This window comes from Sebastes fasciatus, chromosome 20, assembly GCF_043250625.1.
Source record: "Sebastes fasciatus isolate fSebFas1 chromosome 20, fSebFas1.pri, whole genome shotgun sequence".
NCBI lineage: Eukaryota > Metazoa > Chordata > Actinopteri > Perciformes > Sebastidae > Sebastes > Sebastes fasciatus.
The window spans coordinates 3062211-3079524 of NC_133814.1; the positions used below are offsets into that span (position 1 = coordinate 3062211).

Genomic DNA, 17314 nt, shown 5'->3' on the forward strand with positions numbered 1-17314 from the left:
GGGGAGATAACAGGTCAGCAGTAGAGGTCATCTGAAAGCTGTGAACCTGAAGATTAATGAAGTATATGGTGGTCATTCCAATGCTCACTTATGTCTCATAAGTTTTTGCAGCAATTTTGGGGTTGATACCATTTGTTACACAGATTTGGTGCTAAAGTTAACCATTTTTTTACCACTCAAGAATTGATAAAAAAACAAAAAAAACAATAATCCCTCCAAAAAACAGATTAGGACACCAAGACCTTGAGGAACATCATAGAAAAAGCCATGCTGTGATTTGGTATCAAAAACTTTTGACATCTTGAGATTTCTGCAAGATTTGCATTTTTCGTCAATTAGATGGTGAGCATGTCTTTTCTGCTCAGAAACCCCCTTATTGTCAATCTAGCTAGGAAAGCCATCCATCCTCTGAATGCTCTAGGTCTCTAGTTTGATCCATCCATCCTCTGAATGCTCTAGGTCTCTAGTCTGATCCATCTATCCTCTGAATGCTCTAGGTCTCTAGTTTGATCCATCCATCCTCTGAATGCTCTAGGTCTCTAGTTTGTGGCTGTAAAGTTTCATGAGGCTGTGATTATCCTAGAGGTCACCACAGGTCATTTCATACAGTGAGGTCAAGATTTAAAAAAAAGGTCTCATTACAATGAAATGGCTCCTATGGGGACTAACATCATCACACATGAATACAATTGTTGGATCCACAAGAGTCTCAGCTTTACTGCGATACTCCATTTATGCAATACATTTTTGACCGTTTTCCAAAGCATAACATAAATTTAAGAACTCACAAATTAACAACAAACTGCAGTGTGTGTTCCTTGTAATGAAGGAACATGTCACGCAGTGCAACAGTGTGGCTCATTGATGTGTTTGTAATAATTTCTGGACAACAATGGAGCTCAATGGCACAAACAGGCTTTGATACACAGATAACACAGTATGCAGGATACTTTCATTGTTGTTGTTTTTTTCATGGGATTTGTAAAATTGTAAAATTTAAAAGGACAATTGGTCACCTTATAAATGGATGTCCAATCAGTGTTGGTGGTAAATGTAGCTGATCGAAGCAATACATTTCTCAGGGCGTGCTATATTGACAGGGAAAGCTGAATTTGCAGCTGCAAAATCGGTTGCTCTTCCTACATCCAGCACTGTCATTTGATGTGACAGTGGTAGTTGGAGGCAGGAAGAACTACAGGCTGTTTCAGCTTGGACTTCTAGTCTCCGCCTCTGGGTAGCTAGGGGGGCGTGTTCCAGATGCTGCTCAAATACAGAACTTCCCTGTTCTCTTCAAGGCCTATGGAAAGGAGGCTGGGTCACAGGCAGACATGGGGTCTTGGGGTATGGGGTGTAACACATGCGCAGTGTAACTGAAGCTGCGGTCGTGCGTTGCGATTGGCTCAATATCGGCGGGTGCAGACCAGATTTTACTGCGCATATGTTGTACCCCCAAAGATATGACGCGTTGATGACGCCTTACCCTGCCTCCTTTCCATAGGCCTCGGTTCTCTTCGTTCGTATTGCAAACGAGCTACGTTTCCAACAGTGAAAATGGCATCCCATAATATGAGTGCAGAGAGGACGTTAATGGACAAGGATACATTTTACAGTGTTTTTGGCTGGCTCGCATATTCAGATGTATTTATTTGAGCCAGAGTATACGACAGAAGGAATGCAGTGGAGAGAGGCTGCAGCCGCGTTAGCCGTGCAGGAGGACCCTGGTCGTCGATAGTCGATGCCAAAATTCTGAAAATGTGACGGTACTACAGTACCATAGGTACCGTCAGGGCTCGAGACTAACGGCGTCCCGTCGTCCCGGGGACAATAGAAAATGTGTTTGGGACGCAGTAAACTGTTGATGCACCCTATTTTTTTCCCCATGATAATGCTACATTGGGAACAATAAGTCTGTGTTGAAGTCGGCAGGATGAGAGCTAGTTAACATTAGCTGTTAGCTCCGTGCAGGACTGTGCTGCTTACCGGCTGCTAACAGCTAACGCTAACTAGCTCTCGTTCTTCTGATTTCAACACGGGAGGTGCCATTGATTTACATTATGGTGCATTCAGGCTCTATTCAGTAAAAAATGAGTGTTGGGCAAAGGTACATTTTACCATTATCATGATGCGTTCAAATGTGATCTTGTAAAAATGTAGTTTTTGGCGAGAAACTTGAATAAATCCAGTTGTTTGAATGAGATGTTTTGACAGCAATATAAAATAGATAAAAGAGATTATGGCCTCTTTAACCACCCAACAAAAGCCAGTATGCAAACGGTATTTAATGAGTGGATGTTGGAAGTACGTGGGATTTATTGTTTTACTTTTTTTTGTTTACCATGGTATCGAATTGGTTGAATTTCACTGGTATTAGTATTGACTAATAAGTTTTGCTTCAATCGACTACATTTACCATCAACGCTCATTGAACATCCACATAAAATGTGGCGAATTTTCCCTTTAACTGAAATCATACACAAGTATGGTAAGTATACACGATTTGTAGTTTACAGACTACGACATACAAAATCACTGGTACAGTCTTTTAAACACATAGCGTGTTTGTGCAAAAGTGTGGTGACATAACAGAATAATTCACAGTTTTTCAAGACTGTTGCCATAGCAGTGTTCCCATTGCCATGTCTCCATTCTTTACATACAAATAGCAACATGACTCTATTGTCAGAAGAAACAAACTACCAGCTATGATAGACCAACTGTACAGTTTAAACCACCAACAAACCTGAGTCAAATATTGCCACCAGTATCAGCCTATAAAGCCCATATTTGTCCACAATTTAGCCGCATCCAGCATGCTCCATATTCCTGAGCCTCCCTGCTGTAATGACCCTCTTTTGACACTAGGAGGCAGGCTGGCACAATAAGCAGAGCTCCAGCTTGATGAGGAGCCTCTGTGGCAGATAACACGTGGAGTCCTATACCTCTGGATGTCCCTGACATGCCCTACCCCCCCCCCCCTGCTCTCCGTCCTCAGCAGGCCAGGTCCTCAGCCAATAAAGGAACTGTTTATGGAGTCTTAAAGTGAAGGGACAGGAATCAACAGGGTGGGGGCTTCAGAGAAAATTACTTCTTTTTTTCCGGCTTGTGGAAAACAGAGCAGCGTCCCAAAGGAGTTGACAAGCAATAACGAGTAAAGGGCAGTGTGAGAACACCACAGGGGGAGCAGCACTAAACTTTGAAACAATGACTGTACCACGCCTGTGCTCCAACAGCCAGCATTTATTTGTCATTTCTTTTGACCCCTGCAGGCTTCCATACTGGACCTGCACTCCGGAGCGTTGTCGATGGGCAAACAGTTCGTCAACATCTACAGGTGGGAAAGTGCCTCCTGTCTTTATTTGGTCTTGTCTACGCTGTTTTTATGCCTGCAGGAATGACATCCTGCATAATGTGTCACATTAGCAGAAATATATTCACCAAAAATTGTGGAGTTAGTCATCAATCTTACTGATGACTGTCCTTGTGAGCGGTTGTCTCGAGGTCCAGTAACCCATACGACCCCTCATTCATCACTGCCAGCAGGACCCAGTTTTTTTTGGATCACCCTCCATTCCTTTCTCCTTCAGTTTCCCTCCGCCATCTCTCTCCCTCTCGTCCCACTGGGCAGGTGGCTGACGTGGGATCCTCAGGGACCATTTGGCAGATTTTAATCAGGAAGCGATAGCACTCCCACCCTTCCTCATGTGAAGCAGTCACACGTGTACTATCTGCTGTGTTTGGATGGCTGGGTGGCACACCCATCTGGGTAATGGTGCACTGTGCCGTGCTGCCAAACGTTAATTTATGCTAACAGATCCCATCTCCTCTGCTCCATCCCCCTCTGCTGTGTCTGTGCTTGTGTTTGTGTCTGTCTGCTCATGTGTCTCTGATTGGCTTCGTCTGCGCGTCTGTCTGTTGGGTTGTGGCTGCAGGTATTTTGGGGATCAGATCGGGGATGTGTTCACGCAAGAGGATTTCCTGCTCTACAGGTGACTAAGGAACCTTAATTAAAAACCAGTCATGTGTTCATTGCATTCTTCAGAGTATTTGCTCCAAAATTACATACCTGACTTTTTTTTAGAAAAGTGACATAAACTCAAATGATGCTACTTTGAATTTGACAATTATAGCAAACATGATTCCTCATTATGACGCCTTTGGTAGCATGTAATAATGTTGTTAGTTTACAAAATGAATGCATGGATTTTTATGCACACCTCTTGAATTATTAAATATGAGCAAAGAAAAACATCATGAGCACCAAAAATGGAAATATATTGAATAGTGTCAGAAACGATTTGCTTCTTTAGTCAGTTGAACTGCATCCTTTTGACCAGTGGGTTCCCAAAGATCACAGGAGATGCGCCTGCATCTGCTGCTCCAAGGTTGTCAAAAATTCAATTTGCTCATGCTTAAAAATCGAAACACACTTACTGGATAATTTATACAAAATCTGTATATAAAGCCGTTTAAAAGATATATTTTTTTGCTACTTGGTAGCAAAATCAAATGGAATATTCCACTTCAATCCATATTTGTTGGTGTTTAGCCTTTCAAAAACAACATTTTCACATTAACGGGGCGGTCTAGCAGCAATCTAACAGCACCATGAATTCAATTATTTAACCATAATAACAAAAACTATCTTTGCTCTTAAACTAATGTAGTAAAATTAAGTAAGTTGTTCCAATAAAAACATCATATTATGTATCTGTCATCACTTTATGTTGATGAAAGGGACAAGTGCTGTTCATTAAAGAAAGTTGATTTAATAAAAAAAAGACTAATTTAATACACTGAATCACTTTATTCAAACTGAGGATTTTGTTATGATTATTTCAATCTGACATGTCTGTTTTTCACCGTTAGAAATGTACGCGGGCGAATCCAGGCAGTTATCGCTGAGACGTTTGGTTTGGACCCAACTCTGATGTACCTCACCAAGCCCACCTTCTTCTCCAGAATCAACAGCACGATAGCCAAGACCCAACACGACGAGTACTGGCACCCACACATAGACAAGGTAACACGACTCCTTCTGGCTTGGATAACTTGTAGATAAGCACCGATCTGGTACGCTTGGGTTGCACATGGGGTGATGTTGACTTCATCAAACAGGTAATGTATCGGTTGGATTTGAGTCTAATTTTTAGAATTGGTACCCAGAGGAAAAGAATCTGGATGGTTGCATCCCTTATGACGTGGATTGGATTTCATCTGGTCCCATTAAATGGGGTTACGGGAATCGTCTTGATATCTTGAATGGATTGGCCAAAGCTGAAAGCAAAGCTCTTGATTTACCAGCCAATCTGCCTTCTAACCCTCCCCTATGTTCATGAGGTTTTGGTAGAAATTGAAAGAATTCGATTTCAGATGCAAGCTCCCAAAATGAGTTTCCAGAGGGCAGCTTGGCTCACCTTTAGATACAGTATAGGGGGTAGAAGGGGGTTGCTAGTCCACTGTAATAGAGTAGTGGTTCTGTCCAGAATTCACTCAACGGTTCTCTTTTCACATTTTGCACCATTCCTGCTGTTTAGTGATTGACAGCCGTGGCCGGAAGCATTATGTTTTCAGGTTGTCCATCCGTTCGCGTGAACGCGATATCACAGGAACACCTGGAGGGAATTTCTTCAAATTTGGCACAAACGTCCACTTGGACACTTGGATTTCGGTTGTTAAAGGTCAAAGCTCAAGGTCTCTGAACTCACGTCCGTCCCATTCTTGTGATACCTCAGGAACGCCTTGATCGAACAGATGATTATGTTAAGTAGTTGCTCAATGATGGCAACTAGCTTGTCAGTAAAGTCAGAAGCTGACTATGATTGCTATCCTTGCTTTTCTCCAACATCATGTCAGTCAATAAATGTTTCAAGTGTAGGCATTTTTATGCCTCCGTGCCGGTGACAGCCGTGGCCAGATGCATTATCTTTTTGAGTTTTCCCATTCATATGCACGTCCGTACATCCGTACATCCAGACCATTCTTGTGAACGTGATATTTCAGGAACACCTGGAGGGAATTTCTTCAGATTTGGCACAAGCGTAAACCTTGACTCAAGGAGGAACTGTATAGATATTGGTGGTCAAAGGTCAAGGTCACTGTGACCTCACATCCCTCCAGTTCTCGTGATATCTCAGGAACGCCTTGAGCGAATTTCTTCAAATTTGGCACAAACGTCCACTTGGACTCAGGGATGAACTGATTCGATTTTGGTGGTCAAATGTCAAAGGTCACTGTGAGCTCACAAAACACATTTTTGGCCATAACTCAAGAATTCATATGCTAATTATGACAATTTCACACAAATGTCTAACAGGATGAAGTCATGACATTTTGGACAGACATGGATGTAAACTGCAACTTGACTGGTTGGCGGAGGCATACAACCGTGAGGCGGTAATTGTAGTTGTCGTCATGAAAGAAAGACGGACATTCGTAGAAATCGCCCGGCCTGCGCTAGCTCAGCCTCGGCTAGCAACGAATGATAATGGCTGCCATTACACATCCAGTGAACTGAGCTACAGAGCAAAGTTCCCGCACTTAGGAAGACATGAGGAAATGTAAGGAAGGTCGGTTTGACGCATTTGAAACACGCTTATCCACCTTTCAAAAGGCAACACCAGGAGACTGAGCACCAATAAGTGGTATTCCCCTTCAAGACATTTTTAATTTCCTAAAGCCTAAAGTTGCTCTGGTACTGAGAGAAGACCTTGAGGCATGTTTCAAACTGGGAAATGAGATGTCTGTCTGGGGAGAAAAAGTTTCAATGCAACTTATTTAGTTAAACTGTGGACATTATTACGGTGGGTAACTCTTGAATTGATAGGAATTCCTCTGATTGGGAGTATTTTTTATACTATTTAATGTTTCCTTTTACTGTATTACCAAGGCTATAAAAACAGATCATTGCCATTTAGTGTAATACAGCTGACATCCCTGAATGTTTTTTAATAAATATAGGCCTGAGGGTGTTATTTATAGGCATCCTTCATAAAACGTTTGAAGCACGATCTGCCTCAATATTGATCTGTATTCCCCTCTTGGAACAGTCCATGGAACGTAGAGTGTTTGCAGTTGCCTCGTCCATATTAATCTTTGTCACCTCATCCTCTCCCGCTGGCCCTCGGCAGCTGGAAAAATGTAATCTGAAAGGGCCCACTTCTCTTCCCCATCTGTCCCTGCTGCCATTTTGGGGCTAATTGGCTAACCCATCCCTCATTTAAATGTAAATGGCCTCTGACGTCTTTGGTGGTGAATTTTCTCCCCATCGATCATACTGCTGATACGGTGTCACAGCACCAATCGTAGTATGACAGCACAGAAAGTGTGTTTTATCTCATTCATGGCAGGGGTAAGCTTGCTTTCGTAACGAAACTGAATTATAGGGAGGCAGGCACTAATGTCAAATATTGTATTTTCCTTCATGACCTTGGCTTGTCTTGCTGTCTTTTTTTATGCTAAATGCAGTACCTGTGAGGGTTTCTGGACAATATCTGTCATAGTTTTGTGTTCTTAATTGATTTCCAATAATAAATATATACATACATTTGCATAAAGCAGCATATTTGCCCACTCACATGTTGATAAGAGTATTAAATACTTGACAAATCTCCCTTGAAGGTACATTTTGAACAGATAAAAAAATGTGTGATTAATTTTCGATTAATCGTGATTAACTATGGACAATCATGCGATTAGATATTGTAATCGATTGATAGCCCGAGATCAGGAGGGATCAGGAGGAAGCTTGTTTTGAATGAGTGCGTATTGCGTCTGTCATTTTTGTGGTTACCAATTAATTTGCTCATTTCAATTTTTTTTAAGTTTTGTGTCTGGTAAAACACAGCACGTAGCTGCCACAGGTTAATGGTGCTTTAACATCATCATGTTGTACTCTGTTAGTCTAATCAAGCACCCCTAGCTGGCAAAATATCATAATACCTTTTATACGAGTATACATGAGAACTCTAAGCAGCTTCTCAGCCCTCATGGCTTCTCTGTACTTTTCTCTCTTCCATAGTTGTTGATGGCATGACTCCTGATTGCTGTCTCACACTCTTGTAAATTCACATTCAGTTTACTATTAAACATGCCCACAACAAATGATGTACAACTCAAAGCAGCTCTGTTATCAAGGAAAAGGCAGTTGTTGGTAAATGAGGCAGCTGATAATTTATATAAATATAATTGTTATGTAATGTGAAAAGTTGCATATTGAAATGGTAGACTTCAGTTGGAAACACTTCTGATTGTTCTCTGAATCAGGGTGGTTTGAAGTTGTCTCAGTGATTCATGAAACCCCCAGCAGTTCACTTTGTTTCTTCTCTCTTTGAGGTAAGATCAAGTGGGAGCACTCAGTCTAAAATTACCATTTGACTCTTTGGAAAGACAACCACTCCTGGTACCTTGTCAACTCCCTCTTTGATGTTTCATTAAGGCTTCACACTGCATGTTTGAGCTCAGTTGACTCTCGTGGATCCGAGCATCTCTTATCGGTGCTGTTGTAACTTGTGCAGCGTAAACAGCCCACAGCACAGTTCATTTTGCATGAATGAATTTTCGCTTCATCTCAAGGCGGGGCCCCAGATTTGCAGGCCCGCCTTAAGACTACAATCCATTTAGCTGCATAAATAGTTGCACCGTTCAATGAAAGACTCTCCTATATTTAATCAGTCCCAGAGGTCGTATGAGGAGAGCAGTTGGGGTGGGGACTCAGAAGCGAGAGAGAGAAGACCGAACATTACTCTTTACAATGTCTTGCACAGTGGCCACTCATGGCTGAGATACTGCAGTGACAGGAACAGCCGAGCATTGTAGGCTCTGCGAGGTCAAACAGATCGTGCGGCACATTGTCCCCACGAAGCACCCTTACAGTAAGAGGAATCACATCTTCAGGGACATGCTGTGTGAAGTGATCACGATGCAGCACTGCAAAAACTTTTTGGAGCTTTTGAAATTGGTGCTGGTGGTAACATTTCACAGAATACATTTGGAGAACTAAAAGCTGTCAGAAGTGAATGTGGTTCACAGCAGTGTAGCTGTGTGTGCACAATTCACAGGAGCCACATTTAAATGGGTACTGGAGGAAAGCAATTCAGTTTTGTACTTTTAAAATTGGTGCAGGTGAGATTGAGATATCCTGACTGTTAGTCTCTTGTATGTGTCAAGCTCCAAAAGCATTGGATTCTACACTTCCCATAATGCAACTGGAGAGGGTTTCTTCATTCAACTAACTTTGGGCTGGTGCTCAAGTTTTAACCATGCTAGCGGCATGGCTAAAGGGATGTCGGCAGCTGTCGAAACATGTCGAAATATTTCAACTAGGGCTGTCAATCGATTAAAATATTTAATAGCGATTAATCGCATGATTGTCCATAGTTGTCCATACTCTTATCAACACGGGAGTGGGTAAATATGCTTGCTTTATGCAAATGTATGTATATATTTATTATTGGAAATCAATTAACAACACAAAACAATGACAGATATTGTCCAGAAACCCTCACAGGTACTGCATATAGCATAAAACTGGCAAACTGCAGCCAAACAGGCAACAACAGCTGTCAGTGTGTCATTGTGCTGACTTGACTATGAATTGCCCCAAACTGCATGTGATTATCATAAAGTGGGCACGTCTGTAAAGGGGAGACTCGTGGGTACCCATAGAACCCATTTTCATTCTCATATCTAAAGGTCAGAGTTCAAGGGACCCCTTTGAAAATGGCCATCACAGTTTTTCCTCGCCAAACTTTAGCGTAAGTTTGTAGCATTATTCAACCTCCTTCGCAACAAGCAAGTATTGGTAGCAATGGATTCCTTAGGTTGTCTAGTTTCATATGATGCCAGTATCTTCACTCTAGCTTTAAAGAGCCCGCTACAGCCTTAAAAATCGCAAGTTGCATTAACAAAATTAGTAGCGTTAAAACGAATTTGCGTTAACGCTTTATCGCGTTCACTTTGGTAGCCCTAATCGCAATATATTAAATTGTAACCCCTGTATCATGATACGTATTGTACCGCCAGATTCTCGCCAATACACAGCTCTAGTCTTGACAACTATTAAAGGTTCTATATGTAACTTTCAGGAAATCCTTGTTATTAATGACACCTGTGGCCAATGAGTGAACTGCATCCTGACACCCCTCCACATCTTCCATTAATTCCTGACAATGGACACCTTGTCAGGCATTATCCCTTACATAATGTTCTGTAATTTTCCAATATTTTATTTAGACCAGTGGCTCCATGATACCAACTAGCTTGCGGTTTGCAAATTACTTTATTAGCTTTTGTTACGAAGCAACCAACATCAGATCCATACCACACAGCCAAGTTACACCAGACTGGCTAACCTTAGCTTTAGCACTCAAGACAGTATTTTGCTACGTTAACTACACACCATTGGCGCTGTGGGGGAGCTGAAGAGAGGCAAGGCACTTGGGAGCACGCATAAACATCATATTCTTTGGATTTTCCGGGCAAAACAGTCCCAAGTCCTTTATATAGAAATCAGTCCCCAGGCAGTAATAGGCCACCGAGAAAGTCGGGGAAGATCTCAGTTTTTAAGTTTAGTGTGAATTAGCAGATGTTAGCATGCAAACCAGCTAAACTAAGATGGTGAACATTGTAAATATTATACCTGCTAAATGCCAACATTTTAGAGTAATGCAGGATACTGCCTTCCTCTCTCACTCTCTGTCAGGTTACTTACGGCTCTTTTGACTACACCTCCCTCCTGTACCTGTCTGACTACGGCTCCGACTTCACTGGAGGAAGATTTATCTTCATGGACCAAAATGGCAACCGGACAGTGGAACCACGGGCAGGTAACTAGCAGCTATTACAGACATAAATCCACCCAACGTAGTGCCACGTAGGGCTTTTTTCCACTTCAGCTTCAAAGACGGCGATGCTTGACCTGCTTGTAAGGCAGGAGGTAAATCCAGACTATCAGTACTAACACCTGGTAACCCCTGGCTTTGTCTATAAGCCTATTAACCCACACTTAAATGAAGTGATGGGAAATAGATAAAGGATTTCATTATTACAGCCGCAAATTATAATTGCTGCACTCAGCTGCATTATGAATCTGGAGGTGGTTTTAGGGGGCGTAATCCTTTTGTAAGTGGGTAATCGGCAGCACAGACTGCTGCACAGTGAAGGTGCAGGGGATTAGGCTTTAGCTTGCATATAGTACCCAGAGGGTTAGACATAACAGCATCTTGATCTTGTAGGAAATACAATGGTCTGTACTGTATATTCATAGAACATAAAGAAAATATGGGTAAGACTGAGTAAATGGATATTTTAAAGTTGCAAAAACCACATGGCAAAATACAAACAATTTCCTGGAGTACCTTTGGACTTCAGAGGCAAATGTGAGGCATTTAGAAAACAGGGAAATTGGATTAATTCTCTCGGGAGCTTGTGCAACATCAGGGAACTTTCTGAGCTGCTCACTTTAAAAGGATGTGCCAGAATGAGTTTGCCAACCTTTTTCAGACATCCATTGAATTGGATGGTGAATTTTCAGCCATTTTTTGCTCTGCTGTTTTGTCCTCCTTTCAACTTTGTAAACTTTTCAACTTCATTTTCCGCAGAGGCAAAGTTTGTCTCGTAGCCAGGTAAAGCTCAAAGACGACATTGAAAGGTCATGGGAAGCAATCGGGTTTACTTTACGGAAAGTCAAAGAGAAGTTGTGGAATCTTACACAAAGGGCCAAAGAGGGAAACGTTTGGGTAATTCAAGTCAATGTAATTCATACACTGTAGCCCAAAATCATAAATTTGGCTCAAGGGGCTTTACAGTCTGTGTAACATGACACCCTCTATCCTTAGATGTCAAAAAGAAATGAAAGGATGTAGACATAAAATATGGAGACATAGAGTTTAACGCGTCTTACTTCTGGCGATTGCATTCAAACTTCAAAAATCATAAAAGTGTTCATTTGTGGAGATGATCTTGCTGAACAAAACGTGTAAATATCATAAACGTGTCTTTGCCACAGAATTTATTTTCTGCAATAATCCAAAACCATATGGAAAAATCCCATTGGCTTTTTGTCGAGGGAACCAGGGTGATGCTAACTTCCGGGTTGGCCTACAAAAATACGTCATCTGTGGAGCACTCTATTGAAGTAAAATACTAATGTTAGGTACATGACATATAATATTGATTAAATATTCAGTTCAATAAGTTAAGGCCCGTCACACTAGAAGGTGGTGCTGTGAAATTCATCCACACATCACTGTGAAATAGGGGGTTCTAGACCCTCTCGCAAGTTTGGAACGCGCTAGCATTAGCCAGCCACTGTTACCTGTTATCTATCTTCTTCGTGCCTCGTGGCGCATAAGGCCTCTCAAAGGGCTTAGAACATTATGATAGAAGTATATGGTGGTCATTCCCATGCTCACTTATCTTGTCTCATAAGTTGTTGCAGCAATTTTTGGGGTTGATTCCATTTGTTACACAGATTTGGTGTTAAATGTAACCATTGTTAAACACTCGAGAATTGATAAAAATGATCAATGATCAATAATCCCTCCAAAATACCACATTAAGACACCAAGACCTTGAGAAACACTATAGAAAAAGCCATGCTGTGATTTCGTTTCAAAAACTTTTCTGCAAGAATTGCATTTTTTCTGTGATTGGATGGTGAACACTTCTGTTGTGTAAACTGCTCAGAAACCTCCTTATTGTCAATCCAGCTAGTAAAGCCATCCATCCTCTGAATGCTCTAGGTCTCTAGTTTGATCCATCCATCCTCTGAATGCTCTAGGTCTCTAGTTTGATCCATTCATCCTCTGAATGCTCTAGGTCTCTAGTTTGATCCATTCATCCTCTGAATGCTCTAGGTCTCTAGTCTGATCCATCCATCCTCTGAATGCTCTAGGTCTCTAGTTTGATCCATCCATCCTCTGAATGCTCTAGGTCTCTAGTTTGATCCATTCATCCTCTGAATGTTCTAGGTCTCTAGTTTGATCCATCCATCCTCTGAATGCTCTAGGTCTCTAGTTTGATCCATCCATCCTCTGAATGCTCTAGGTCTCTAGTTTGATCCATTCATCCTCTGAATGCTCTAGGTCTGTAGTTTGTGGCTGTAGAGTTTCATGAGGCTGTGATTATCCTAGAGGTCACCACAAGTCATTTTATACTGTGAGGTCAAGTTTTTAAAAATGGTCTCACTACAATGAAATTAAATGGCTACTATAGGGACTAACATCATCCCACATGAATACAGTTGGGCTCATTGGATCGTCAAGAGTCTCAGCTTTACAGTGATACCCAATTTATGTAATTCCAAGACTGTTTAGGAACCCCAGTATGCAGAAATATTCAAACACCATTTTAGAATAGATGGAAATAACACATTTATACTGCATGCAAAAAACTGCATGTTTTTTGCTTCCAAGCTGCATGTGATTACTATAAAGTGGGCATGTCTGTAAAGGGGAGACTCGTGAGTATCCATAGAACCCATTTTCATTTTGTTTTTTCCTCCGCAAAATGAAGCGTAAGTTTATAGCGTTATTTAGCGTTCCTGACATGCTAGCATGACATGGTTGGTAGCAATGGATGCCTTAGGTCTTCCTGCTACAGCCTCTGAAAAAAGTAAAGTCGGCCGAAGGCGCCTACGCCCTCAGGAGGTGGAAGAGTTTAATTTACATTTGTATAGTGCGGTGTTCATTGAAGCAACTGCTGCTGGAACCTCCCCTTCTGCTACGTAGCCAAGTTACAGCAAACTGGCTAACCTTAGCTTCAGCACTCAAGACAGTATTTTGCTACGCTAGCTACACACCGTTGGCGCTGTGGGGGAGCTAAAGAGAGGCAAGGCACTCGGGAGCGCGCATAAACGTCATATTCTTTGGATTTTCCGGGCAAAACAGTCCCAAGTCCTTTATATAGAAATGGCGACCTTGGCGACCTTTGAGGGTGAGAAGTGTCCAGTGTTCACACTCAACTTTTTGACCGCTATTGAGTACATCATCCGGGTACTCGTCAGTGTGAACGCACTTATGCACTCAAAATAGCAAGTGTAAGTACAGGAGTACGTAAATTGAGACACAGCAAGTTAGCAAGCTAGCTAGCTCAGGCACTACCCAGCCAATAGTTTATTCAAGAGACATATTTGTACCATTAACGCTTATCTCATGACTGATTGCAAACTATGCCTCTTTTATGTAGCAGTTTATACTGCGGCAAAGGAGCTTTGTACAACAATGTAAGCTTAGCACTGTCAAGAAGCTATTGCACGGCCTCTGTGGCTCCTGAACAGGCGAAGGCTTAGTGAATCTGTTCAATATGGAGAACATCTCCTGAGGCCGTTCCCTCTTCCTGACAGCATTACTTCCACTTTATCATATCTGACAGTGAACCATCCTCTGCCGTCTCCGTTCACCTTGTCCCTTCTTTCACTTTTTCCCTCCGCCGCTCTGCCCTCTAACCCAACTCTTCTGCCACTTTTAATCAACCGCAGTTAAAAAAAAAAAGCAATCACTCTCTATCCTCACCTACAATTTTTCACTTTTCGCCGTGTCATCTCGACTCTACACCATCAAACTCCTCGTGTGGCAAGTCAGACACAAGTCTTTTACCCAGTCAGCGAGCAACAGCGAAGCCACTGACAGCACCCTATGATGATGGAACGGTGAGGGATGCTGACTGAAGGACATATGGTAATAAAGAGCGACCGTCGCCTCGTCTCCCGTGACAGCCATCAGCGAAGTGAGGATAACATCCAGACTACAGAGAGAATGGTGACAGTGTGATCTTAAACCCAATGAAACCTGCTGGGTGGAGAGGAAGAAGTAGAAGAAGGGACAGGATAAGAGAGATGGAAGGTGACTGCTCACTTACTACGGTCCTCCTCGATAGATTTCTGATTCTCAGCGGAGTCAGAGCATGCTGGAGAATCCAAATATGAAAGACCTGTCAAAGCCACTGGTGAAACCCAACCATTGTGATTACGCCTGTCACTGTGCTTTTTATTGAGACAGGTGCATCAAGTAGGAGACACAGCAAAGCCCTCCATGCATAACGCATCAGTGGCCCAGATCATTTATTTGTCTCTGCTGCAACACACCTCGCCTCATTGAGAAACCCTTTGGGCGGCCCGCTGGGCAGTTGACTGACAAGCTTTGACTCGGTGACAGTCTGATCCTCATATCTGGACGGATGATTAGTTCGCTGAGATAATTACGGCTCTTTGAAGTGACAGCGACGAATAAGGTACAATTATAACACCATGACCACAATCGGGACTCGGAAAGAATGTAACGACTGTGAGAACCAGAGGGGGCTGCAGAGGATTTGTTGTTTAAGTTGCGGAGGAGGAAAAAGAGTGGAGGATTAGAAGAGAGAGGGAGAAAGATGACTGATGGATTTGCTGGATGTGAAAGCGTCCCCTATAGGGCACGGAGAGAGACGGTACAGAGGGCGGGCACAGACAGGAAATGGCTGGGAGAGAGATGAAGAGTAGATATGTGATAGAGAGATAGGGCGTTCGGCTGGGAAAGGCAGATACAGTCAGAGCACAGGAAGGACAGCCAGTGGAAAAAGGCACGTCTGCCATTCAGAAGAGCCAATAAGGGTAAACCTGCCAGCTTAGACTACCACGGGGGAATTAGATAACCTCAGCTGGGCCGCCGCCTCAAAACCACCAGCTTGACCTTGGCGGCTGTGCTTCTGCAAACGTAGAATACAATGAGAATGTCTGGAGTGATTCTTGGCACATAACAGGGCTAGTTCATGTTTTACACGGTGCTGCGTGTGCATGTATTATTCATGCATGCAAACTTGTTGCCTTTTTGCAAAATTTACCCATTTTGAATCCAAAAAAAGGTCACCTACGTGAGATTGTGAGGATCTGATGAGTTTTTGAGATTTCACTTTTTTTCAGTTGCATTTGCTTTTGGATTTATTTTGGACAGGGGTACAGGGGGTCTTTGGGGGGTGATAGTAGGTCAGCAGTAGATGTCACATAGTGAAATAGTGGTTTACATAGTCTGAAAGCTGGGAACCTGAAGATTAATTTGAGATGCAGCTCAGCACTGTGTGTCAAGTTGTTCTAGTCATAAATCAGAAATAAACATGAATGAATGAATTGATTATTTAACAAAAATTGTAAAAGTGTAAAAGGGCTTAGAATGATGGAAGTATATGATGGTCATCCCCATGCTCTATTATGTCACATAAGTTGTTGCAGCAATTTTGGGGTTGATACCATTTGTTACACAGATTTGGTGCTAGATTTAACGAATTTTTACCAATCGAGAATTGATAAAAAAAATGATCAATAATCCCTCCAAAATACCACATTAGGACACCAAGACCTTGAGGAACACCATAGAAAAAGCCATGCTGTGATTTGGGATCAAAAACTTTTGACATTTTTGCAAGAATTTCATTTTTCGGCAAATAGATGGCAGCATGTCTTTTCTGCTCAGAAACCCCGTTATTGTCAATCTAGCTAGAGAAAACCATCCATCCTCTGAATGCTCTAGGTCTCTAGTCTGATCCATCCATCCTCTGAATGCTCTAGGTCTCTAGTTTGTGGCTGTAAAGTTTCATGAGGCTATGATTATCCTAGAGATCCTGGACAGTGGATTCTTTAGTTTTTTTTAGTTTCCTATGACACCAGTATCTTAACTCTAGCTCTGAAACTGAACCTGCTACAGCCTCTGAAAGACAGTAAAGTCGGTCAGATCGGTCTCAGAGGGTTAACGGCAACGCTTGTTACAGTAGCCTAATTATGTGGCTTGAGAAGGGGGCAAATGCCAAGTTCACTGAAAACAACAGAAGCTGAATTAAAATGACCTTGTGAGAGCTTTTCTTTTAGTTGTAGTGGTTGCAAAATCAATTTATTAATCTTTTAATTGACCAAAGAGCAGTTGCAAAGCTTTAAAGAGCAAACCAGACTGCCCCCTCGTCAATTTTTTTTTTTTTATCAGTTAATCTCTCGTAGCGGGTCGTCACACATGTGCGCTCGCATATGCGCGTTCGCGTGTAGCCGCTGTACCCTCCTCCTCTGCCTGCTCGCCTTCACTCAGACAGCTCAGCTCGCTCCACCTCTAGACGTGAACGCACGCTCATTACACACTGCAGAAGAGTTAGTTTAGCTCTGAGAATATCTAGTGAATGTACAGGGGACGTTTGTGCAGAAATAACTGCTGCAGCTCCTCCAGACCAACAGAGGTTTTTCGTGTCTTGTGAAGTGACCGAGCTGTGCAGAGAGTTACGTTGTCTTCTCGTTACCGACCGGGTGCCGGTGTCTCTTCTGCTCTCTCTGGCTGCGGGCGGAGAGAGCAGAGGAGAC

At 42.4% G+C, this 17314-nt stretch overlaps 1 protein-coding gene across 2 annotated transcripts in view; it reads left to right on the forward strand.

The window, feature by feature from the left end:
* ogfod3 (2-oxoglutarate and iron dependent oxygenase domain containing 3) overlaps nt 1–17314 on the forward strand; it is a 32008-nt gene that overhangs the window by 4735 nt on the left and 9959 nt on the right. For both annotated transcript variants that reach the window (XR_012591813.1, XM_074619155.1), the window contains exons 5-8: nt 3267–3331; nt 3930–3986; nt 4867–5020; nt 10700–10823. Coding sequence is in view for 1 of the 2 variants with exons in the window: in XM_074619155.1 (XP_074475256.1) it covers nt 3267–3331; nt 3930–3986; nt 4867–5020; nt 10700–10823 (400 nt within the window). In the remaining variant the exon portion in view is untranslated. The remainder of the gene's footprint in view (nt 1–3266; nt 3332–3929; nt 3987–4866; nt 5021–10699; nt 10824–17314) is intronic.